The sequence below is a fragment of the Ptychodera flava genome, chromosome 15 (genome assembly GCF_041260155.1).
Source record: "Ptychodera flava strain L36383 chromosome 15, AS_Pfla_20210202, whole genome shotgun sequence".
Taxonomy (NCBI): Eukaryota; Metazoa; Hemichordata; class Enteropneusta; family Ptychoderidae; genus Ptychodera; species Ptychodera flava.
Window position 1 is genome coordinate 15716047 of NC_091942.1, and position 27010 is coordinate 15743056.

The window sequence follows — 27010 nt, forward strand, 5'->3', positions numbered from 1 at the left end:
TGACGCGGCCGTGCATCCATCATACTTGCATCAATACGATCGGTATGCAAGCATGCGTGGCTCCCTTCAAGGGTTAATCGATTTGACACCATAAATTTCTCCAGTTCGTCGTTTTTCTTATCGGCTTTTCCTATGATGGATGCTCGACAAGATCAAATGACTGAACTTAACCAATAGCTAACTGTGACTGGTTCGTATACAAAGTTTAGAAGAGAAGCAACTATGAGCATGCTTATTGCAAGTTTCGTTATAGATGATGATGATGATGATGATGATGATGATGATGATGATGATGACGATGATGATGATGATGATGATGATGATCGTCATCATCATCATCATCGTCATCATCATCATCATCATCATCATCATCATAACCTTCACAACTACAACTAAAATCATCATCATCATCATCATCGTCATCATCATAATCATCGTCGTCGTCGTCGTCCGTATCATCACCATCATCATCATCATCATCATCATCATCATAATCATCGACGTCGTCGTCGTCATCATCATCATCATCATCATCATCATCATCATCATCTTCGTCCTCGTCTTCGTCGCTGTCGGCGTCAGTATCATCATCACCATCATTACAATTGTCGTCTTTGTCGCCTTCGTCATCGTTATCATCATCATCGTCGTCGTCATCATCATCATCATCATTAGCTTACGCAATTATCATATGAATAATTTAATTCACATTCCTTCTTATAATTGTTGTCGCAGCAGTTTATTGTACATTATTATACGTATTACGAAATCACTTCATCTTAAGGACACATCACATCGCTAGTTGTTTCCAATTTATACATGCCTTACTAATCTATCGCTTCACCGGTCAGAGTCACTGGTTTTTGGGGCATTACCGTGCCAAGCGAAAATGAAACTTTCTGACAATCAACCATGAAATCAAATAAATGTTATATTTGATAAAAGAATCTGAGTCCGCAGTGAAAGTTAGCTGTCCTAAATAACATCGTACATTGAACACAAACGGGTTCTATTGGCAAGTTTCACGCAATGTGCTTTGACATCGTTTTGGAGGTAGAACGACAAACTGTACTTTACATACAAAACAAAATGTTAGAAATAAATCAAGTCACAGTTAAGGTGGTAGGCCTATGTGCCTTGAAAGTGAAAGACTTAAACTTTTGCTCAAACTTTCCTCAATGAAACTTACAACCATACTCAAACCAAATCAAGATTAAAATTCCATGATCACCGTACAACGTTTGGGACAAGCGAAAAATATTACCTAAAATTTACCGATATTTGAAATTCAAAATGGCCGCCATCCCCGTGTTAACTTTATTTGGGAAAACAAAAAATTCGTAAAACTGAGACGGTGAAAATTAGTCGTACTCCACGAGCTTTAAAGTGAGCCCCCACACGTAGTAGCCTAAATGGAGATCAGAATATAGCAATTTAAAAACTTTGAGAGTCCGAATATTTGTCCCCGAAGACGCATTCTACCTTGAGGTAGTTCGCGCCAAATTAAGGTCTGAAACTTTTGCTAAACTTTCCTCAACCAAATTTTGACCTATTCTCTTTCAAAATCGAATATAAGTCGGGGATCACCGTCTAAATATTGGTACTAGAGAAACAAATTACCCAATATTTACTAATATTTTAAACTAAAAGTGGACGCCATCCCTGTGCTATCTCTATGGGGGAAATAAAATTCTCGATTTTCACAAAACTAAGCCGGCGAAAACTTTACTTAGGCCTACTCCAAGAGCTTCAAAATAAGCCCCAATAAGTGGTAGATCAGAAACGAATTTCAAAAGTTTGAGAGTCTGAATATCTATCCATGAGGCACATTCTACCTTGAGGTAGTATGCGCCTCGAAAGTGAAAGACTTAAACTTCTGTCCATCAAACTTTACTCTATGAAACTTTCGACCTTTCTACCATTCTCTTACCAAATCAAGAGACAGATTTCCTAAGGTTTCCCGACATTTGAAATTCAAAATGGCCGCCATCCCTGTGTTAACTCTATTGGGGAAATAAAATGTTCGATTTTCGAAAATCTAATACGGTGAAAGTTTGTCTTTCTCCAAGAGCTTGAAAATGAGTCCCCACAAGTGGAAGACCAGAAAATGATTGTAGAAGTTTGAGAGTCCGAATATCTGTCCCCGAGGCGCGTTCTACCCTAATACAGTAAATCCCGTTCTGACAAAAATGCACACGCAGTCTTTCTCTATAGAGAGAGGAATAAAGGTTGTATCTCGATAAATTATACCTCCGTCTGTGCATTCGTAATTAATTGCACAGTCTAACAGTTACTGTAATTAAACAAAGTGACTCCAACATCGAAATTAATATAAGTGAATTACTTTCTATTTTCGCTCAGTTTGAGTCGGTTGGTCTGAACACACGAGGTTGAAAAAGGAATGTGTTCTCATAAAAACTATCCATAATGGAATTTACTACATGTATCGGACTGCATTGAACGTAAACTGTGAAATCTTGAGCGGTTTTTCTGAATCATTGCATCATATACCATGTACGTATAAACGGTGGCACGATAGCATTTGTCTAATTTTGGTCTATTACACAGCAGACGGGAGTCGGAGTCCCTTCATTTCATAGAAAACCATGGGGATGTCTTCAAATATTTTGAAGGTGTGAAGGGAGTAAGCAAGGGAAGAAGTTTTCTCGCAAATTATTGCACCCCTCCCCCTAAAATGGACGTCGTGACCTCAGCCAACTTGTATCATACAAGCCTGAGATCACCCTGCCTAAAGACAAACAGGTGTTTATAATGGCTTATGCACAGTGGAAGTAAGGGAAAAAAACGAACCATGAATAAAGGCAATTCTATCAGCGACAGACAAAACATGCATTTCGGGGAATACATATTTCTTGCCGTCGGAGAGACTCAGTCACTTTCGGTGTCGGTTTTGAAGCTACCGAACCGTTACTTTTGTGAGTCTAAAGAGAGACGAGCTGAAACCAATTTGCAGGACAATATTGTTTGACGTTTTTTCGATATATTTTCGAAAGGTATATATAAGTACTCAATATATGATGGTGAAGAATGTCTCGTTCATCCCAGAAGATTAGTATGTGCAGGGACGGATCATTACATCTTGGGAGGGAACTTGTCAAAATGTGGAAAAATTTTCGTTGCAAATATTGCGACCAAAACATGCAAAAATAAAACATAGTTATCTGGTAGAAACGTGTGCAAATTTTGAACAGTAGAATGCATGCTGTTCAACATCTGGAAAGACGATCTGTCAAATTTTGGATATTTCAAGACATTCTAGTATTATATCATTCTAGTCCATAGATAAAATTCCACGCTCATCAAATGCCGAAGACAAATGTTTAACATCGGGGCATTCATCAAAGCACAGCTCGCTTTTCATCATAACGGCTTTTCCACTCCCTGCGCATGCAGGTGTAACGAAACGATCGTGAGATTCATGCAGTTTCAATTGCTCAGAGGGGTTTATTTTCCAATCGACGTACAACATTATCGGCCGATACACGGCGTCATTTCCGTGCTGAACGAGAAGAACATAAGGCTTAATCCGATAACCAAAAACTAAAACACCATTTATCGTCCATTTATAAGACGCAATGACGTCACACTTCTCAGAAAGCGAGGCAGGAGTATTTTAGAAGCAGCAACATCTTTCAATCGAGTAGATGTAAACCGTGGAACGAATTTTCTCAAAAATTGGCCGATGATGGCAATTCGGTATATAGATGTCTGGAACGAGGCAACGATAGCAATTTGCCGCTAGGTTTAGGTGGTAGGGCACGCGACCTTTCACCTACAATCAGCCATTTTCGAAAAGCAAGGTCGTTGTGAGCAATTCCATGCACAGGTATGAAAGTATTTGTTCTACTCTTCCTACCTATATTAGAATTCGAACCCAGCAGATGACTACATTGGATCCGCTTTTCCTTATTTTACTAGAATCCTTTTTTTCAAAGTTACTTGACATAGTACTGAATGTTGCCCCCCCCCCTCCCCGCCATTGCATCTCCAAATGATTGCTCTTCTTGACGTACAGGACTCAATTCCCCGAGGACGCGTTATGGCCTAGCTCAATTTCGTTATTAGAGGTGTTCAGTCACCTGTAATCTAAATATGCCCATATATGGTCAAAGGGGCGTTCCTTGGTATTCAAAATGCCCATGTGAGGGAGCTATTTTAAAAAGCGGCCACCCGCTTAAAATTTGTGATTGGTTAGATTTTCTCTTTCCATGGTAACTGTGGCAAAATTTGAACAGGTGTCAGTATACCTTTAACCGGAACCAATGAATTGACCGACAGCGACGCTTTTTTTTAAAGGTCCTAGCCGTCAGCCACATCTTTCAAAGCAATACAATTCGTTTAACCATTCCGCTGTCAGCTTATGAACAGGTAACGGCGATACGCTCTACAAGAAAATTGGTGCCCAACGAGTGTCCTTTCAAGACAGCATCGGGCATATCAATAAACTAATCGGGCAAATAAAGGGAAAGTAATTTTCTTACCCGGGCTATCAAGATGTTCATGATTAATTTGGCCCACAACCACCTGCATCGCTGAGCAGTGCAACAAAAACTAGGAGGAAAGAACGTTGACCATGAAAACAATTTTGCTCCAAGAGAACCACTCATGCTATCGTCTGTTTGAGTTGATCTTTGTCCAACAATTTATCTTTCAGACTAAAAATGAGAATTGCTTTTCCCAGTTGCGCACTATGTGTCTATCACCACCGCGCTAATGAGACCGTTTTTACCTCAAAGTAGTAATTTAGTTTACATGTCTGGGGCTGCTAATGACGCTATGTTAGAAGAAGGGAAAAAACACTGTGCCCGGGAGCTTTCCCCCGAGGGTACCGGGTAGAATCTGAACAGAATCGTTAGAGCAACGATGAATCTTTTAAGAGTATAGCAATTAATGACTATTGGACGATTATTAGAATGCAGTATACTGTGTGTGTGTCTGTTTGTGCGTGTGAGCGAGGGGGAGAGAGAGAGCGAGGGGGCAGACAAAGACAGAGACAGACAGCAGACAGACAGTGAGAAAAATGAAGACAGACAGACTGAAAGACAGAAAGGCAGACAGACAGAAAGACGGAGACAAACAGTCAGACAAACAGACAGACAGACTGACTGTAAGATAGAAGACTCTGAGAGGAGAAAGAATATGAACTTGTGATTTCACTTGTTTTACAAATTGATGGGTTTTATCTCGCGAAGGCATCCCACCATGCAGAGTTCGAGTTGATTCAACCCTATGTGATTATCGCCATGAAACACAACCAAATTTAAGTAAGCAGACGTAACGCAGAGAGAAGAAACCATCAGTCATATCATTCCACAGAATCGATTACCGACTCGCCGCACAATTTTTTATGGTTGACTGTCAGTGTATGAAATCGACCGAAGATGCCGCCTGTTTGTGAGCATTAAGTCAGCTCCTCAGAAAGAATTGATCGATGAAGAGGGATGACCCAAGGTCCCTCTCAGTCTTATTTAGTAATCTATATAACCCTTTAGGGCTAGTCGACTAGTCCCCAACTTAATACAACACAAGCATATTTCGCCCATCATGTCGGCGTTAGGAACGTGTGATAGAATGATAATCTTCAATTTTTTGTCTTAATTTTCGAAGAAATATGTCAGAAAGATAAAATGCTTTGGGATGAACACCAAAAATCATTTGTTTTTTTCCCAAAAATTGTGGTAATTATAGAAAATTCTGGTTAAAAATGAAAAAAGGACGAGGCGGGAAACTGTCTCGTAATGGACAATTGTAGATTTCGCATACTCAGGTCATTTTTTCAGGTCCGATGTTATGGTCGCTGTGTTTGAGCGGACGACAAACATAGCAAATGTGTTGAAGGCACTGTCCCTGAATGAAACCGCCATTAATAACATTCACACGTGAAAAAAAATTGGAGCGAGAACTGACTGAGCCGAGGTTGACCTCTGACCCTCGTTTGGTCCTGCGGCCAGATTTAGAATTGTTATCTCCAAAACTTCAAGCCTGTGACGTCAATTATAGACGCTCCTGGAAAAGAAATCGCAGGGTGCTTGGCCATTATTTTAGTGACGAAATTTAATAAACCGCCCTGTGCAAGATAGTGTCAATCTTTACCATGTAACGGTAACAAGCCAGCAGCGACAATCGCGTCTTTTACACCACAACGTAATTTTAATCGATTAAGCGCAGCAGGAATTTTAATGAGAAAATATCACTCTCGCTACATCAATTTTCAATTTAAAAGATTTTCATAATTATCAAATTTATCAGCAGGAACAACATGTAATAATGATAAATATCCCGAATTTGCTGACAAGCAATCCATTAATGAAAACATGAATTATGCTTGTTTTTCTATTATGAGCGTCAGTATGTCTCTGCAATTGTTATAAATTGACATCGTGGTCAAAAAAATAATAATAATCGTAGCTGTCGAGAAAACAAGGCAACTCATCAACCTCCCGGAATGAACTATTTGACAGGAAGGGGTGTGACTGTTTCAGAAGGGGCTAGAAATTCCCACACCTGGCCGAGCACGCGGAGGAAAACGAGTACATGATCGAGGGAACTCGTGGAGAGGGGTTGTTATGGTTACCGCAGGGCCGTCCTCGATGTAACGACTCTGCATATACCTTGATCGCTCCATATAGGCCGTTGAAGATCCAGAGCTGTAACATCATCGGTGCACACTTCAAAAAGTGTAAACACGTCGACAAGAGGTAGATCGCCGATGTTACGGAATATATGCAACTTCATTGCCATTCGATGTCGTCAGACTCGCGATCGCTGAACGCTGAAATTTTTAAATGCTGGGGAGTCCACGCGACGTCCGTCTTTCATTGAAGTTGGCTTGCCCATTCAACAGTTTCTCGTTGCTATCTGGAGTATTAATTGAGTCTGAACTGACGATAGACGGTTTAGAAGGGTTGTACAAAGATCTATTGTGCGATATCACAGAAGCAGGAAGCAGTTTAACAAGCGATACATCCAAGCCTCCCCCCTGTCGATGCATCTAGCCTAGTCCTTCCACAATTTACTTTTAGCGTCGTTGGAGCAGTCTCGATCAGCAGGCTCTGCCTGGGTAGATACACTCCGTAGGGCTGTCTTCCCTCCCCTAAAAAACACCCTACGGCGTCGTACACGCGCATAATAATTACCCGTCGTATCGCTCACGATGGCTGACGATTTACTCGCCGACGGTAAGGCCGTGCCGATGCAAGAAATGAGCAACGGTCGCCAACGCAACTACGCCGACGACGAACCTTTCGGCGCCTCGACGGACGACTGGCGGGAGAGCGAAGACACGCAGGTCTGTGCGGACGGCGATAAGGACGAGTATCCGGACTATGACGAATCAATTATTCATAAGGTGAGAGGAATATGATATTCCACTCAATAATTTAATATCGTGTGATAGATAGACTTTGTTATAATCGCATCAATTATTCATTTTTTTTCGACACGATCAAGTTACTAGGTCCAGAACGAACGAAATTTCGACAAATTTCTCGAAGCTCTCATTGTGGATTTGTCGAGCCCATATTCTTTAAATTCGGGCATTTCGAATAAGAATCCGTTGTGTTGGTGTGGATTGCGTCATCGGTCAGAAGGAAATAGTAAACATTTTGATGTTTCATTTATTTGGTAGCTTAAAAAATAGTCACAATTTTGTCATCTTTTGTGAACTCGTACAGTGGTGCTGGTAGTTTTCCCTGTGTATCGGTTACACGGAATTTGAATTCTGAATTGAGCATTTAAGCATGAAGTTTCCAAGGTACGCCCCGTGTGGAGAGCAATTTAGGTGTATTCAAATCGAGGCCGGTCGGGACATATGTAGGTCGCTCTTGCTGTGGAATCGGTACCCTTTCTCTAAATCGGAGCCGGCCGTTGTAGTGTAGCCGAGCAGCAGTCGAAGCCGTGCGCATAGTGTTACAGCTGCCTGTCAGTAGCAGATGTACGATGGGGCGCGAATTCAAACACCTTGACAAATAAGACAACTGGCATTTTCATAATTATCAAATGCGTTCAAGGTCACGGTGTCAACCCATCAACTTCGAGCTGCCACGGTTTCGAGCCTCTCAGTGGATGACGAGTCGAGACCTGTCGCCCTCGTGTTCAGCCCCTGTCGCTGTTTTGATGTTTTAACGACGGCACAGAGGCCAAAGACCGCATGAGCACTATCGTGCCTTACATTATCTAACGATCATTCGCCTACTGTCACGCCAAGATTATAAATGGCCAACAACTTTGCTATTAAACAACTGATGGATGTTACAGAGCCCCGTGGAAACTGAACAGAAGATGAAGCAAAGGTTACTTTCGGTCACAGGCAACGAGAGGGAATCCAATGGGCACCTACAGCAGCAGACGAACACCGAGAACATTTGCCCTGCCACTACTGATAGTGAATTAAGTCTTCTGCAAAAAGCACAAGGTCGTGCTCTCCACTCTACCTGGAAACTGTATGGTTGAAATATACCAAGCGTGTCGACAACCATATCTCCGCAAACATGTTTTAGTAATTTGCATTGTCATATCACGTATGTTGCTTCAATTTACCCTTTTCATATCTTTTTGAATGGATGTAACATCCGGGGATTTTACGGTGTGTCGACTTCGCCAGGGCGGACAAAAGCAGCCATCCATCTTCACTGCATGCTGTTCAAAACTTTTGTTCAATTTCTTTAAAGAATTTTGTATTACACGCTCAAAGAAAGATGAAGCGCCTAAGTCACCAGGAAAAAAAATACTTGTAAGGGAATTTGAGCGATTAACTGCACGGCGAGAACCGACCAGCGAAATTACTATACCGTAAAAAGGGTTATAAATTGTGTGACGAAACAGTCAGCCGATGGAATCAGGTAATGTGGGGCCCACGGTACAGGTATTTCATACGTTGCTTCACGTTGTCAAGTCACGTGGGAATTGACCAGGTGGTTCAGAAGAGGCGCCGTCTTTGTAAATAATGGAAGTGCTAATTATATATGTAGAGGATGAATCGTAGCGATGATACGACCGTAAGTTTATTACCCGAACGACGTTTCACGATGTCTGGATGGTGCGAAGGGAGTTTCTCGCCATGTTTGCTTCGCTTCAAAGATAATTAGACCGACACAGAATACACATCCACTGGGGCATATCAGAAGTCTTTCCCTCATTCATTTAAAGCATCTTTGTGATGACGTCGACACAGGAGCCTCTTTCTGGAATTAGGTTTTCCGTTATGCAGGCCGTGCGGCTCACAGATACGCCAAGCAACGTCACTGAGTGAGCGATGGAGCGAGCATGTACGCAATTCCGACCGGCAGTAGTTAGATTGCAACTTGAAATCACAATCAAGAAGTGACGAACTGCCTAATGCACATGGCATAGCTGAAGGGTATTTTCGTTCGCACTTTATAATCCACCAACGCATGGCTTCAGACGTGTTGGGACTTCAGAATTCGGAAATATACGAAATCAAGCAACTTCTTAATTTGCCAACTCGGTGTGACGAGCTGTTATGTGGGTTTTTTTTCTTCTTTTCTCTGACTCATCACCCTACTTCACGTCTGATGAATTATTTAACCTTGCAGTTCGCTCCGAGAAAACCATATCAATGATAATTCGCATGGCCATCACGAAGGAATTCACATAGTAGTAACCTAACGGCTTGGACCAATGCTAAGTAATTGTAAAAACCGGCCGCGAGGGTGGGAGTCAGTCCTCCTCCTCCTCCTCCTCCTCCGCAGTCCTCCACCTCCCGACAGCAATCGAAGCATGGGAGTGTTTGAATGTCTGGCTGCCGATAAAATGTAAGACAGTCGTGACGACTGTCTGCGGTAAACTTAGCACTGTCGCGATAATGTAACATCATTGTACCATAAATTAACATCGACGAACACTGACACTCTCCATTGTTACGATTTCACATGCGAAGCAACTGGTCTCTCCTCTAGCCATAACTCCACTAGCTGTTTTATTTCTTCACTAAATATATATATATATATATATATATATATATATATATATATATATATATATATATATATATATATATATATATATATATATATATATATATATATATATATATATATATATTTATATCTATATATATATATATATTATATATATATATATATATATATATATATATATATATATATATATTCGAGTCCCGCATGGGTCACTTTTCATTCACCACTGTATTATATATATATATATATATATATATATATATATATATATATATATATCTGTTTTATTTCTTCACTTAATATTATATATAAATATATAAATATATATAATATATATATATATATATATATATATATATATATATATATATATATATATATATATATATATATATATATATATATATATATATATATATATAATATATATATATATTATATATATATATATATATATGCAATTTTAATATCCTGCACTGACCTTAAAACCCGGTACGGAACATCCCCATTCATTCAAGGAGACAGACCCTCATTTTTTTCATGGAAATGGGTGACGGTGTGGCATTTGAGTTCACAATTAAGGTCACATTGGGGTCATTAGAATTGTCAATTCGTGCGGGACCAGTATTGACAGGCATTATGCGCATCTAGTAACAAATATGCTATAAATTAAATAGAACTTCCATGAGGCGCAACTTTTGATGAACTTTCCATTTTAAAGTTTCAGTAACTGGTACCCGTTCTACTCACGAAATCGCGTCGAAACGCTTATCATAGCTCGTAACAGGTTGTATTAAGTGTGTAATGCATGCCCAGTGTTGTTGACATCTGACCCTGACTAAACATTGCACGCCTTATACACGTAAACTTGTTTTTACAACACTATTCGATATAACCAGGAGGAAGAATTACTAAATGTATTTGTTATATTGAACAAAAATAATGAAAATATCATCAAAATACACAGCTGTTGTCGTCTCCCCAGGGTGTTAACGGCGTCGATGCTAGAAATTGAAATTATAACTACACATTGCGTCGACAGGAATTTTGTCTTTCACTTTGAAGGAAACCTTTCCACGCGGGGGTTTGGGGGTTAACCCCCTTATGCATGTGTTTACCTCTGTCTACTCCATTCATCGTAACTCCATGTCATTTTTCATTGTTAGTTTCAATACTTTAGGCGATGCATGTTGAAAGGAATTCGGAAGATAAATAACCTCGTGACATGTTCGTGACAAGGTTGAGTCGGGTAGTAGTGTGATATCAACATCCAAAGTTTTTAATGTAGATCATCGACAAGGCTCTTCCCTTGTGCCCTTTAAAGCGCATGCCCAGAAGCTTACATCAGATGGCTGTTAGCAAACTTGTCAAGAGAACCATTCCAATTTCTGTGCTCTGATCTATTAATTGCCCTGTGAATCCTGTCCAGTAACACTGCAGCGAACAAGGTCAAGATGCGACCTAGACATCGAGCTGCATCATTCCAGAGCATGATAGTGTCTATGACGAGTCAACAACCATATATCAGGCTTTGAACTCGACCTTTCCTCTGAATTTCGCAAATCGGAAGAAACCCTGCAGGCGAAAACCAATAACAAAAAATATTATTATTATTAAGCATTTTTATAGCGCCATATATCCACTATTGAAGTGCTCAAAGGCGCTTTGACACAAGTAAAAATCTCACAATTTTTTTAAAACTCCGATAAAAAAAAGAAACACGTAGAGCAAAATAAAACGTGGACAAAACAATAAAAAAGCGTCAAACATTGGTCCATAGACGTGTTTAAAAAGATGAGTCTTCAGCAATCGTTTAAAAGTATCCAGGGAAGCGCACTGTTTGATGGAAATCGGCAGGTCATTCCATAATTTCGGTGCAGCGTAGCTAAATGCACGGTTACCAAATGACTTGGTTGAAACTCTCGGTAACTTCAACATGCAACTATTCTCAGAGCGGAGACAACGAACCGGTCGGTATTTGGAAAGAAGATCACACATGTAAGGTGGTGCACTATTGTGAATTATGCGAAATGTATGCAACAAAATCTTGAATTCAATGCGCTTGTTGACCGGCAACCAGTGGAGCTCGCGAAGGACAGGAGTGATATGATTGAACTTCCTGGTTTTGGTGATGAGGCGGGCAGCGGTATTTCTAAAACAAGTTGTATCTTATTCATACTGTTTTGAGAGATTCCATAGAGGAGATTATTACAATGATCTAGTCTCGATGTAAAAAAAGCGTGGACTAGGTCTTTAGTTATGTCCATTGTCAGATACTTGCGAATGTAACTGATGTTCCTGACATAAAAAAATGCAGATTTGCTAACAGCATTGACATGGCCATCCATACCCATTGAGTTATCAAATTTAGCCCCTAGATTTCTTGCAGAAGCAGTTGGTATGATGGTACAGTTGTCTATTTCTAATGACATGATGGTATCTATGACGAGTCAACAACCATATATCAGGCTTTGAACTTGACCTTTCCTCTGAATTTCGCAAATCGGAAGAAACCCTGCAGGCGAAAACCAATAACAAAAAATATTGATCCAAGCAAATATGTCAACAATCGCGACACGTACCCTCTTAAAAGTAAAGGCGTATTAGGTTGATAAAATTCACCACCACAACCATCACAACAACAACAATAACAGCATAACAACAATAGCAGCAGTAGCAATAACAACATCAATAGTAATAATAGTAATAACAAGGCAGTATTGCTGAAGGCAATGAGTACTTGGGCCGAGATAGAGTAATTTTGAGGACAATATATACTACTATTCAAATATGGTCTTGAATTTCCTCCTGTCAATTAGGCATTTGATTAACTGGTTATTAAACGAAGCAATGGCATGACAACGGCAAAATATGTCTAGCAACTTTTGTGGAGTTTGAGGCAGGGGTTCTTTATTTATAGTGAAATTGCTTAAACTCCTTAAATATTCAAATGACAAATTTCTTTTGTTCTCGATGGTAGATGTCTAATATTTAGATGGGCATATTTAGATTTCTACCCTATAGTTATCCCTATATACCAAAAATCGGACATCTAGCTCTATTGGCTTGCTCAGAATTAGATATGCGAATAATTAATGAGGTACAATATGTGGTGTCATAAGGTGTCCCATCATACCAAATATGAAGGTGTAGCACTTGTGGTTACTGAGTTGTGGACAAATATATATATTTGAGGTCAAAGGTCATTGAGGTCACATGACATTTTGTCAAAATAATTGTATTGCTAAGTTATTCCTATATACCAAAAATCAGACCTCTAGCTCTATTGGCTCGCTCAAAATAAGATATGCGCATAATTAATGAGGTACTACATATGGTGTCATAAGGTGTCCTATCATACCAAATATGAAGGGTGTAGCACTTGTGGTTACTGAGTTGTGGACAAATATGTATATTTGAGGTCAAAGGTCATTGAGGTCACGTGACGTTTTGTCAAACAAATTATATTGTTAACTTATCCCTATATACCAAAAATCAGACCTCTAGCTCTATTGGCTCGCTCAAAATTAGATATGCGCATAATTAATGAGGTACAATATGTGGCGTCATAAGGTGTCCCATCATACCAAATATGAAAGGTTTAGCACTTGTGGTTACTGAGTTATGGACAATAATGTATATTTGAGGTCAAAGGTCACCAAGGTCACATGATATTTTGTCAAAATGTCTGAGATATCTGCGTGAACCGATAGACTCACTGATGGACTCACGGACGGATATGACCCAATCTATAAGCCCCCTGGACTTTATCCGTGGGGACAAAAAACTGTGTCACTGCATCCTTTAGGCAATATGAATACGATGAGAAACTAAATTTTTATTTTTCTTGGCCTTATACATGAAAGTCTATGGAGAACTGCCTTATACATGGGAGTCTATGGAGGTGTAAACTAAAAAGTCCTCTAACACGGCCAAATTCGATCGCATTGTGAAACAAATCGACGTGCATCTGTATGGGGTTGGGTACTATTCTTGTGCAAAGTTTGAAAGAAATTGACCAGGGCATGTCTGAGATATCTGCGTGAACGGACGGACTGACATGACCAAACCTATAACTCCCCCAGGACTTCGTCCGTGGGCACTAAAAACAACGCAACAGTTATTACAGCTACACCGGCGGTAGGTTCATATCCAGAGCCCCGTACGGTCTGCCGCCGTCGCTTGAAAACAATCTCATAAACCTGGCCATATGGGCAACTGTGTATGAGCAGCTGGATACTTCACTTCCCGGAGAAGGCGAGCTGTCACGTTCAAGCTCAGGATTATTTGTCGATCAAATTTCAGTAAATTTACCTTACCTAGATGAAATTTTGTCTATATGCTGAAATTTCGCCGAAGTTTGACAAAATTGCATCGATCTTTCAGGTTCATATCCGACATTTTTGAGTTTTGAGTGCAGACAGAAATAAGTTTTGAGGCAACATGGCTGCGACCCCATGTTGACCCCTAGCCCTGCGTACGATGCTATGTGCTACAGCTAACACACAGCATCGTACGCAGGGCTAGCGAGAGAGTTGCCGACATCGACGGTTATTTACGAGAAGTGAATAAAAGACTGTCATTTTTGGAAGCGATCGAATAGCTGAGGTAGGCTGGGATACGACTTGGGCCCAAGAACGCTGAATTTCGGCAGTAATTTGGCTTTTTACGTCAAGTCCCAAAATGGATTTGAAGTCACCGACCCTACGTACGCGTACGGGTCTTTGCAGGGCTGTGGTGAGCGGGGCGATTAGCTGTAGCGGAACACACAGCATCGTACGCAGAGCTAGTTGACCCCAAGTGAAAATGTGTTCGCGATCAAATCTTCCTATATTTTTTTCAGAATTTTCGACAAAATCATTGCTTCTTACATCTTTTGTAAAATATAAAATATTAAAATAAAATGCGATGTGCCATGTCTCCAGATTTCTAAAATATCGTTCGTTGACCGTTCGACGGAATACTCATTTCGCAAACTTGTGACGCAGTTGAAATTCAATACTGACCGCCAAATAATCTTAATGAGACGAGATCATTCTAGACATCCTCCAAATTATCCAACCATTCGCGTTAGAGTTCAGCTCGCTTAGAGGATCATAACATTCTTCGGCCTTCGTTTAGATCGACCCTAATCTCTCCCATTTAGGAAATAAATACACAAGCTACCTTGACAAAACTTCGTGCACCATCCAGGACCAAACACACTACAAATCTGTCTTGACGTCATCATCTCCTTACATGGTAATCGGCATACCGTATTTTTAGCAAAGGAGACACAGAATACGTCGGAGTATTCAGTTTCAAAACGTATTACATTGTGTGATGTTGTCAAAAAAGGTAATGTTACTGCAGTGGTATAAATTACAAACACAAAAGTTCAAATCAGTTTATTTTGGACTGGCTTTACCCAACATTTCATATTGTTTCTTATGCCAGATTTGACCACGTGCTTACTGGCGACCCCTTTACATGCAAATTTTGTGTCAAATGGTGTGTTCTCCTGGAAAAACAAACGTACGATTTCTATATGAAGGAGGCGAAATTTGCCCTCAAAACTCGAAACCACCCTTTATGGGGTGTACCTAGCTATTTTGAACGAGCTTCTCGAATCTGCAGCTCTATTTCGAAATGATGGTCTGGTTTTCTCAGCTCAAGGATAAGTGTTCTCCATCGCTGTGGCATTACTATTCTCAACTGGGGGTACAGTTTCCAGTCGTAATGTTTTCATTGTGTCCGGGATATAAAACCTTTCCTTTTCACAATTTTACTTCGATTAACACTAGTCCACATCTTGTCAGCGATTAAACATGTTTCAAGTTTAAACGTTAAATTCTGGTCTCGAGCCCTCTTGTTCGACCAAACTGAAATTACCCCTCCCACTTTGGCTCGTCCAGTGGGTGTAGCAAGGGTCGTGCCATCGCCTAGGAAACGGAGGGTGCATTAATTGTTGCATTTCGATGCACATTTTGATTATATTCAGAAGATTTTGTTGCAAAAACTCAGATAGAGAAGCATTAATATTCACATCTCACTTATTCAAGACTGGCTGAGAGCAGCACTTCCATTCAGTTAACATCATTACGCCATTTATTATGCCAAGAAAGATGAAGCCAAGACATTTTGCCCTCCCTGGTCTCAGCCAGGAATGGTTATACCTTACAGAGTTTTTTCCCACGGAATGAAAACAAATGTACTTGGGCTGAGGCCCAAGTACAATAATAATAATAATTATTGTACTTGTTGTACTTGGGCCTCAGCCCAAGTACATTTGTTTTCATTCCGTGGGAAAAAACTGTAAGGTATAACCATTTCTGGCTGAGACCAGGGAGGGCAAAATGTATTGGCTTCATCTTTCTTGGCATAATAAATGGCGTAATGATGTTAACTGAATGGAAGTGCTGCTCTCAGCCAGTCTTGAATAAGTGAGATGTTAATATTAATGCTTCTCTATCTGAGTTTTTGCCACAAAATCTTCTGAATATAATCAAAATGTGCATCGAAATGCAACAATTAATGCACCCTCCGTTTCCTAGGCGATGGCACGACCCTTGCTACACCCACTGGACGAGCCAAAGTGGGAGGGGTAATTTCGGTTTGGTCGAACAGGAGGGCTCGAGACCAGAATTTAACATTTAAACTTGAAACATGTTTAATCGCTGACAAGATGTGGACTAGTGTTAATCAAAGAGAAAGTTTGAAAAGGAAAGGTTTTATATCCCGGACACAATGAAAAACATTACGACTGGAAACTGCACCCCGGTTGAGAATAGTAATGCCCACAGCGATGGAGAACACTTATCCTTGAGCTGAGAAAACCAGACCATCATTTCGAAATAGAGCTGCAGATTCGAGAAGCTCGTTAAAAGTAGCTAGGTACACCCCAAAGGGATGGTTTCGAGTCTTGAGGGCAAATTTCGCCTCCTTCATTTAGAAATCGTACGTTTGTTTTTCCAGGGGAACACATCATTTGACACAAAATTTGCATGAAAAGGGGTCGCCAGTAAGCACGTGGTCAAATCTGGCATAAGAAACAATATGAAATGTTGGGTAAAGCCAGTCCAAAATAAACTGATTTGAACTTTTATGTTTTGTAATTTATACCACTGCAGTAACATGACTTTTTTTGACAACATCACACAATGTAATACGTTTTGAAACTGAATACTCCGACGTATTCTGTGTCCCCTTTGCTAAAAAATACGGTATGCCGATTACCATGTAAGGAGATGATGACGTCAAGACAGATTTGTAGTGCGTTTGGTCCTGGATGGTGCACGAAGTTTTGTCAAGGTAGCTTGTGTATTTATTTCCTAAATGGGAGAGATTAGGGTCGATCTAAACGAAGGCCGAAGAATGTTATGATACTCTGAGCGAGCTGAACTCTAACGCGAATGGTTGGATAATTTGGAGGATGTCTAGAATGATCTCGTCTCATTAAGATTATTTGGCGGTCAGTATTGAATTTCAACTGCGTCACAGTTTGCGAAATGAGTATTCCGTCGAACGGTCAGCGAACGATATTTTAGAAATCTGAAATCGGCACATCGCATTTTTATTTTAGTATTTTATATTTTACGTAAGATTTAAGAAGCAATGATTTTGTCGAAAATTCTGAAAAAAATACAAGAAGATTTGATGGCGAACACATTTTCACTTGGGGTCAACTAGCCCTGCGTACGATGCTGTGTGCTCCGCTACAGCTAATCGCCCCGCTCACCACAGCCTTGCAAAGACCCGTACGTATTGGGTCGGTGACTTCAAATCCATTTTGGGACTTGACGTAAAAAGCCAAATTACTGCCGAAATTCAGCGTTCTTGGGCCCAAGTCGTATCCCAGCCTACCTCAGCTACTCGATCGCTTCCAAAAATGACAGTCTTTTATTCACTTCTCGTAAATAACCGTCGATGTCGGCAACTCTCTCGCTAGCCCTGCGTACGATGCTGTGTGTTAGCACATAGCATCGTACGCAGGGCTTGGGGTCAACATGGGGTCGCAGCCATGTTGCCTCAAAACTTATTTCTGTCTGCACTCAAAACTCAAAAATGTCGGATATCAACCTGAAAAATCGATGCAATTTTGTCAAACTTCAGCCTTTAGACAAAATTTCATCTAGGTAAGGTAAATTTACTGAAATTTGATCGACAAATAATCCTGAGCTTGAACGTGACAGTTCGCCTTCTCCGGGAAGTCATGCATCCGGCCAGCTGCCCATATGGCCGGGTGCATGAGATTGTTTTCAAGCGACGGCGGCAGACCGTACGGGGCTCTGGATATGAACCTACCGCCGGTGTAGCTGTAATAACTGTTGCGTTGTTTTTAATCACCATGGACGAAGTCCGAGGGGACTTATAGGTTTGGTCATGTCCGTGCGTCCGTCCGTCCGTTCACGCCTAGTACCCAACCCCATACAGATGCACGTCGATTTGTTTCACAATGCTATCAAATTTGGCCGTGTTAGAGGACTTTTTAGTTTACACCTCCATAGACTCCCATGTATAAGGCAGTTCTCCATAGACTCGCATGTATGATGCCAAGAAAAATAAAAATTTAGTTTCTCATTGTATTCATATTGCCTAAAGGATGCAGTGACACAGTTTTTTTGTCCCCACGGATAAAGTCCAGGGGGCTTATAGATTGGCTCATATCCGTCCGTGAGTCCATCAGTGAGTCCATCGGTTCACGCAGATATCTCAGACATTTTGACAAAATATCATGTGACCTTGGTGACCTTTGACCTGAAATATACATTATTGTCCATAACTCAGTAACCACAAGTGCTAAACCTTTCATATTTGGTATGATGGGACACCTTATGACGCCACATATTGTACCCATTAATTATGTGCATATCTAATTATGAGCGAGCCAATAGAGCAAGAGGTCTGATTTCTGATACTAGTATATAGGGATAAGTTAACAATATAATTTGTTTGACAAAACTTCACGTGACCTCAATGACCTTTGACCTCAAATATACATATTTGTCCACAACTCAGTAACCACAAGTGCTACACCCTTCATATTTGGTATGAAAGGACACCTTATGACACCATATATTGTACCTCATTAATTATGCGCATATCTTATTTTGAGCGAGCCAATAGAACTAGAGGTCTGATTTTTGGTATATAGGAATAACTTAGCAATACAATTATTATGACAAAATGTGACGTGACCTCAATGACCTTTGACCTCAAATATATATATTTGTCCATAACTCAGTAACCACAAGTGCTACATCCTTCATATTTGGTATGATAAGACACCTTATGACACCACATATTGTACCTCATTAATTATGCGCATATATAATTTTGAGCGCGCCAATAGAGGTGGAGGTCTGATTTTTGGTATATAGGAATAACTTAGCAATACAATTATTTTGACAAAATGTCACGTGACCTCGATGACCTTTGACCTCAAATATATATATTTGTCCACAACTCAGTAACCACAAGTGCTACACCCTTCATAAATGGTATGATGGGACACCTTATGACACCACATATTGTACCTCATTAATTATGCGCATATCTAATTCTGAGCAAGCCAATAGAACTGGATGTCCGATTTTTGGTATATAGGGATAACTATAGGTTACAAATCTAAATATGCCCATCTAAATATTAGACATCTACCATCGAGAACAAAAGAAATTTGCTGTAATTTGAATATTTAAGGAGTTTAAGCAATTCCCGCTATAAATAAAGAACCCCTGCCTCAAACTCCACAAAAGTTGCTAGACATATTTTGCCGTTGTCATGCCATTGCTTCGTTTAATAACCAGTTAATCAAATGCCTCATTGACAGGGGGAAATTCAAGACCATATTTGAATAGTAGTATATATTGTCCTCAAAATTACTCTATCACGGCCCAAGTACTCATTGCCTTCAGCAATACTGCCTTGTTATTATTATTATTATTTTTACTAATATTATTATTATACGGTAGTGATGATTATTTTCATAATGATGTCTTGTTGTTGTATTTGTTGATGTTGCTATTCTCACTTTGCGTGAAAATTTGTTTGGTTGGAACACTTTACAATTTGCTAGATCAGATTCAAGTCAGCTTGAACCAACGCGTACAAATACCGTCTGAACAAATTTGACTCTGCATGCCTATCGTACTACTCGGTATGACGTAATAGCCAGGTCAACACTTATCTATATGTATTTGGTTTTGCAATTTCCTCTTCCATTCAGAGCCGTGCTTTCGCTTACCGAATGCCATGGAGATCTGAAGTTAATTAAATTTTTAATGCTTTACGCTCGAGCCACCTTGGCGACAAGGCGTCACAGAAATAAGATAGCTTGCATACCTGTTATTTCTTCGGGAATAATTACGTCACGTGATCGAGACAGGTCGAAGTAAGAGGTTAGGCGGTTCTCTGTGTGCCGATTAATTACGTGGAAACGCCGTTTACCTTGCCTCCAGTCAAACGAAATAACAGATAAAAATTTCCTGTATTTTTCGCCGAACTAGAGAGAAGATCAATCGAAGAGACCGCCGCTGTCATCCCATCCGAACGAGAAAATTTAAACATTGTGTATGCAGTCGCACGTACCATTTCTCGCTGTACGCCGACGAGATTAAAAGTGTAAAGTCGCTGTATTTTGGTGCGTTGTATGTGTCAAGCACAAATAAATAAAACTAGCTATTGAAACCATGGTGGCAGCACACTGGTTGCTATCTCCATGTTGATAAAACAAAAACAGTAAAGCCAAACAATGTGTCAAGTGCACGGTGAGGTCACCGCACTCTGATCAAAGTTTACTCCGAGGTCAGCGGTACACTAGAGTTGTCATGTAGCCATTAGCATGCATTTCTCGTACAGTAAATAAATTATCATCAATTTCTTTATCTTTTTTTATTAGCGGAGCTGGAGGTAAGCTTACTTGTATTTTTGTCTGTCGCTTTTTCACTTTAGAAGGCCTGACAATGCAAATGACCTCTGACCTCTCAAATGAGACACAATTTATATAATGTTCAGAGATGATAATAATGATCGGTGCTGTATACAGTGCAGAGTAGTGATGTCATCTTTGAAAATTCACCTTTAATCCTATGTGTTTGCATCAACCCGACTGTCTATGCCCTACAGAATGCAATAGTTGTGCGCTTCCCGCCAAAATGAATGACGTTTGTGCGCTTGTCGTCGTGACGTATTTTAAAGGCCTTCGTACTGGCAATTCACGTGCACAGTACCGTTGTTTGGAATTCGTATTGCATTCACAGTGGAACAAACTTTTTGTGGGCTTCATAATGAAAGTTGGTTATTTTTTGGCAACACCATCAAAGATGCCAAGTGTCTTCAACCTTTGATGCGCTTCAAAATGAAGTCTGAAAATGGAGGTAGACAGAAAGAGGTCTGAATCAGAATTATATTCAACGGGTCTTCAGATTGTTTGTTTGTTTGTTACTTCCTCAATATTTTGTGCATTTTTTATCGCCCAGACGATAAGATTTCAAAGGTAGGGTTTTTCATGTTCGGGCTTCAACGTCGAATTTTATACGCACAGTCAAGACGTGACGTAGGTTGTATCTCATTGAAGAAAAACAAGATTCATCGAATTTCAATAGAGATAGCCGGTTGCCTGGAGATATGTCAATTCCTTTATACAATATTTGAATAAGGATTCATCACTTATTTACGATTCTCTCATCTCAGTCGCAACTCGAGACGATTCGTGACTGTCAAGTAATAATTTCAAAAATGCGTCTGAAACTTCTCTTCTTACAGGGATTCATACGGTACGCGCTGTATTGGTAACCAACGATGACGTCATTCGTAGCAGGGAGATATAGAACTGCTTGTACCAATTTGACACCCTGGGCACTCAGTCGCGCCGAGCTGTGGGCTATTTGATTCGTCATTGTATAACGATTACAGAACCTGATCATATAACTCTACACTACTCGACGCCATGCATAACTTTAAATCCCCCCTGACACAGTTTCCAAATAGACTCAGTTTCTCGGTTTATGCGCACATTGGTTCTGTGACGTCATGCCCCGCGGAAAGCGCGCCACTGAAGTGAAATCATAGGGGATAGCCTATGTGTCCGTCCCAAGGGGTGGGTAGGTGTTTTGTTGTATTGCTTATAAAGGTTTATTATACCAAACTTTGGTGTTTTGGTCTTGCACTGCCCTTGACAATCTTGCGTAAACGTTTTAACAGCACGCTGCATCTGTTATCTGACCAGTTTGATTGCCTCATTCGCCAAAGCAAGCAAGGTGGTAATTTAGTCTATTATCTGATGAGTTTGAGTGCCGAATTTGCCAAAGTTAGCAAGGGTAAATTATTAATCTGTGGACGCTGTCACCAGATTATCACCGGATTAACTTTGACAAAGTCAATAAAGAGCGGACCAGCAAGGTATAACTGAAGAAAGGGGAGAAACTCTCAAAAGCCGTGTCCAGATGTGGTCCGTAAAACTAGTGGACACTTTATATTCATTTATTCAGAAACAATCAGGTGGCAAAACAAACTTGAATATTCATTTGTAAACGAGCAGGTCGAAAAGGAGGACTTCCGAAGAATGCGTGGTATGTGTTCAACCATCTCTGCTACCTCCATAGGCGGCCCATACATATTGATAAGCATATTATTGAGTTTTTCTCACTTTTCTCTGTCACTGTCAGCCCCTCTCCTTTTCTTCATGCTCTGACTGATCGTAGTAAATAAAATAAATGACTATATAGCCTAACCTATAGCCTCTTGACTCTTTATTCATTTTACACTCCATTACAAGGACGTATATCTCTCATACACACATGCTGTAATTAATTAGTCAACACAACTAATTATGGTAATCCGTGGACTTATCAGAGGTTGGTCAACATCGGAAAGATAGTGATGTTAATGAAATAGGAGAAGGTATGAAGATCTTGGGAAACGTGTCCCGAGGACGTCCGTAAACCTAGTGGACGCTTATATATTCATGATATGCGCAAACAAACACTGCTCATTATTCAAAAATAAACGGGAAGTTAGATCGAAAGGAACACTGGAAACGCGCATGCTTTTCGTTGCCAAGCGCCAAATTCTAACATGACTAAGCAGACATGGTCCTGCTCCATGTAACAAATGCCACCCAGAAAGTATCGACCGACCAAGCAGAAAAAGATCGCCGGAGTTGCCGTTTCATGAGTTTTTCAACAAAATTGTATAGATGTATGTTTCACGTCGTCGTTTTCTGGGTTACAAACCGCGTCGTGATTCAAGGCACAATGGTGACACATTAGCAGGAGCACACACTGGAGAATTTTGGCCAGCACTGTGAATTTTTTAAACCAGTCACCTTCATTTCTCTGCACTCGCTATTAACTCCATGTCTACCGGTAACATATTGTTATTTTCTGTCTCAAAGTACGTACCAGCAACAGGCCTTTGACGTCAAAGTCGGTTATTTTCTGGTGTACGGTAGCAACCAAGCTCATGACTAGAATGACTGTACGGCGTCAAAGAGTTAATGTCGCCGGTTACTTTTTTCGCATAGTAAAAGAGAGTTGGTCGCTACATAGAGCTAGTTTCTAGCTCCATGGTCGCTACTAGTCTAAGGAATTCATCGATTTTCAATCGTGCCTTATGCAGTGTTAGTGCACAAAATTCCCGAAAGAAGCGGCGCACGGGCTATAAAACTTCGTTTATACTGTTAGGCTAGCTTTGGGTCCATATTTTCCACCCAAATTGCCAACACTCATCGACAACATGGTTATTAGGAGCCTACCACTACCAGAAATCCGCTCGAAAATCACCAAGCTATCGCCGTTTTTCCAGCTTTTTCCGACATGGCTACTCGCAGACCGTTCTTTTTCTGGCGTACTTGTAAGCGATTGACGAGGCTCAGTGTACGTAGCCCGTCTCTAAAGTCACCTGAGCGGTGACCTCGCAACATCGAAACACAAACTGACATCACCGATGATGTCGGCCACTACGTTAAGAAGCCTGTGAGAATTTTTACCAGCACTGTGAATTTTTTAAACCAGTCACCGTCATTTCTATTCACTCGCTATTATCTCCATGTCTGCCGGTAACATATCGTTATGGAGAAGTTTAGTTACACGTAATTACGTTCCATCGTCAGCTGATCAGTGATAACCATACGTGGCGTACGTGTAGAACATACGTTCGGAACGGCAAACAACACCTCTACACATACAAAATGTAGTAATAATACGTGTAGTATTTTTTAGATATTCTTGATGATTTCCGCGAATTTAGACAAGAAACCTTGTAAACTATCATGGAAAACATCGTTGATATCATAATATTTCGTAGAGTTTGCACCAGCGCAAGAAGTACTTGCTATATGATTTCCTTACATGAACGAAATGTTTCTTAAAACTTAAACGAATTTCCAATGTTTGTGAGAAAAAATACAGCAAAATTATCGAGAACGCACAGCAGACATTAGGCAGACCACCGTCCCTCCACCCACGGACGGTGGGCAGACAAAACCTTAGCAACACCACCCGATTGAGAGAACCACGCTTAACCACACGAACTTTGACCCTAGTCAAAATCAGGCTTGTCCCTGGGAAATATGTTTACAAGTTTGCCCACATATAAACAACGTAAAGGTCAAAGGTTTCAACTTCCGACTTCCTGCTTTACGGACGTCCTCATGCCATGAACTGCAGGCAAGGCACTGGCAGGGATTGCACTGTTCGCGACCATTTAAACGTTTGAAATAAGAGTAGCTGGCTCCCCTCGGCCATCGAAATACACTGGCTGCAGTAGATTTTGGATAAATGGTCATGACTGGCCGCAATTTGGTAATTTCTGGACACATTTCAGGAGAGCTTCTTACCTTCCCGTTTTAGTAACCATTCCTATCTTTCGCGATGTTGACCAACCTGTAAAATCCCTGATAAGTCCACGGATTAGCATAATTAGTTGTGTTGACTAATTAATTACAGCATGTGTGTATGAGAGATATACGTCCTTGTAATGGAGTGTAAAATAAATAAAGAGTTACAGAGGCTAGGTTACGTTATATAAACCATTTATTTTATTTATTCCGATCATTCAGAGCATGAAGAAAGAAGAGAAAATGATAGAGAAAACACTGAAAAACTCAGTAGTACTTATTGGGTCGCCTGTGCTACCTCCATGGTTCAACACACCTAGCTAACGTATCGGAGGTGTGTATACTCTTCCGGCTGGCCCGGCAAAAACCACGTTGGTCGACGTGCTTAACACCGCATCGAACTGAATCAGACTTCATGGGTATACTGAACAATTCCGTGTTAGTCAAGAACAAGAACGGAAAATGCTTTATTAACTCGACCTTCGCGTTCGCCTTCAACTTGTTCAGTTTATCAACTGCGTTCTTGCAATACGTACACTTTCGTATCAGTCATTTTTTAAATAACAAAACAAGACATGTTTTACATACGACCGGTTGTGTGCTCTACAATACAAGCAGGGTTGTCGGTTGGTGACTGCGGCCGTGCCTGCAGATTTTATACACCGCGGTATTTTGCTTTGAATTTTTCAATTGACTCCATGTGCTGACTAAAAACAAAAACAAGAAGAGTCGAGTGTTCTCTCTACAAATCAAGAAGCATTTCGAACACGAACGATTCGGATATCTTGACTTCAACATTACTAGCTACGCAGCTCGAAAGTTATTCTCGGAAATGGCGGGAAGATTAGTCAAAACCGGATTTTGTATAGTAGCTAAGGAAACCGGCTTTTCTTTCTCAGAAAGCATGTAATATACTGCGTACTGCTTATACTCCCGTGGGTCTGATACTTTCGCCCTCTCGGCCATTACCGTCAGTGAGCTACTAAAAACATGAGACTTCAGTCGTGTGAATCTGTGTATATAGTAACATTTATTTATCAATCCTTATACTCAACTACTTAACGCATCAAACAAGGGTCACAGTCAGGTTCTCAGGACGTTCTCAAAAAACATAATCGATTAGTGTCGTAGAATGATGTTCACTGGATTTGAGAATAACTGGTCATCAATGTGTCTTCGCATATCAAATCGACAAGAGTATTTTTAACTTTGAAGGTTTACATCGTTCACTGTAAAGTTACATCCTTCACTGTCAAGTTGTTTTTATACATTATCAAAAACACGTTTTCGGGAAAGCTGACGTGCAAGTGAAAGACATACCGACTGAGTCCGACGGAGGCGCAAAAGACAGTGCATCCGCATTTGTGTTCGATGTACATATCTCTGTGATTCCAGTTTGTCAATCGACGAACCGTACGTCAAATTGTAGTGAACTCCCAGCACAGTCCCGCATATGAAGGCGAGCTAGTGGCCAGATGATGTTGGATTGCATAAACTAAGTCTAACATCCTTCACTGTAAAGCTGGAAAGCGAATGTGCGAGGGAAAGACCCCGCGATTGTGCGACTGAGTTCGACAGCGGCGCAAGAAGTGTTTCCCGAGAGTCAGACATACAGTGTGCTATCTCATGCATTAGAACAGCGTGTCAAAACGTTGACACAAAAAGATATGTCCAAAAGTTTTTGTTTATATATATTGTTATATATAGTTACGAAGGGTTTCACGCGAGTTCAAAAACTGACATAAAAAACATATGATGTCCAAAAACAAATTCGTTTTATTCAACTGACTGATAAATCGTCTTTGCTATGGCCTAAACGTCCCCGTTTTTTTCGTTCGACAAGTCTGTGACATCAATATCTCCCCAACGTATAGATCAACCTGGTTGAGTACTACTGTGTTTTCAATGTGTCTTCGCAGTTCTACAAAACCTCTCGTCTTGAATCGAATGAGGATATTAGGCATGAAAATACTTTTGCCGACTAGTCAGTTTTTATGCAACTAGCGGTGAGTTTCTTCTCTGAAACGATGACCAGCTGTCGTCAAAAGCATATAAATTGTCATGTCCGTGTTTATAAACATCGATGAGCTTGACCCTCGAATCAAACATTTAAAAGCATCTTGGGTATTTCGTTAACCAGTGTCGATCATGTGAGCTTAAATTCAACAATGTCAAGGTCAAAGATTTCTAGTTCCGGCTTCCGGTCTGACGGACCACATCGGGACGCTGGCTT

At 40.5% G+C, this 27010-nt stretch overlaps 1 protein-coding gene across 2 annotated transcripts in view; it reads left to right on the forward strand.

Moving 5' to 3' along the window:
• The first annotated feature begins 6521 nt into the window (after nt 1-6521).
• Nucleotides 6522-27010, forward strand: part of LOC139151313 (ras-related protein Rab-37-like) — a 129436-nt gene continuing 108947 nt past the window's right edge. Inside the window, exon 1 of one of the 2 annotated variants that reach the window (XM_070724000.1) lies at nt 6522-7369. In XM_070724000.1, coding sequence (XP_070580101.1) covers nt 7175-7369 — 195 coding nt within the window. In that variant the 5' untranslated portion in view covers nt 6522-7174. The remainder of the gene's footprint in view (nt 7370-27010) is intronic. The other variant, XM_070723999.1, reaches the window with a different exon arrangement.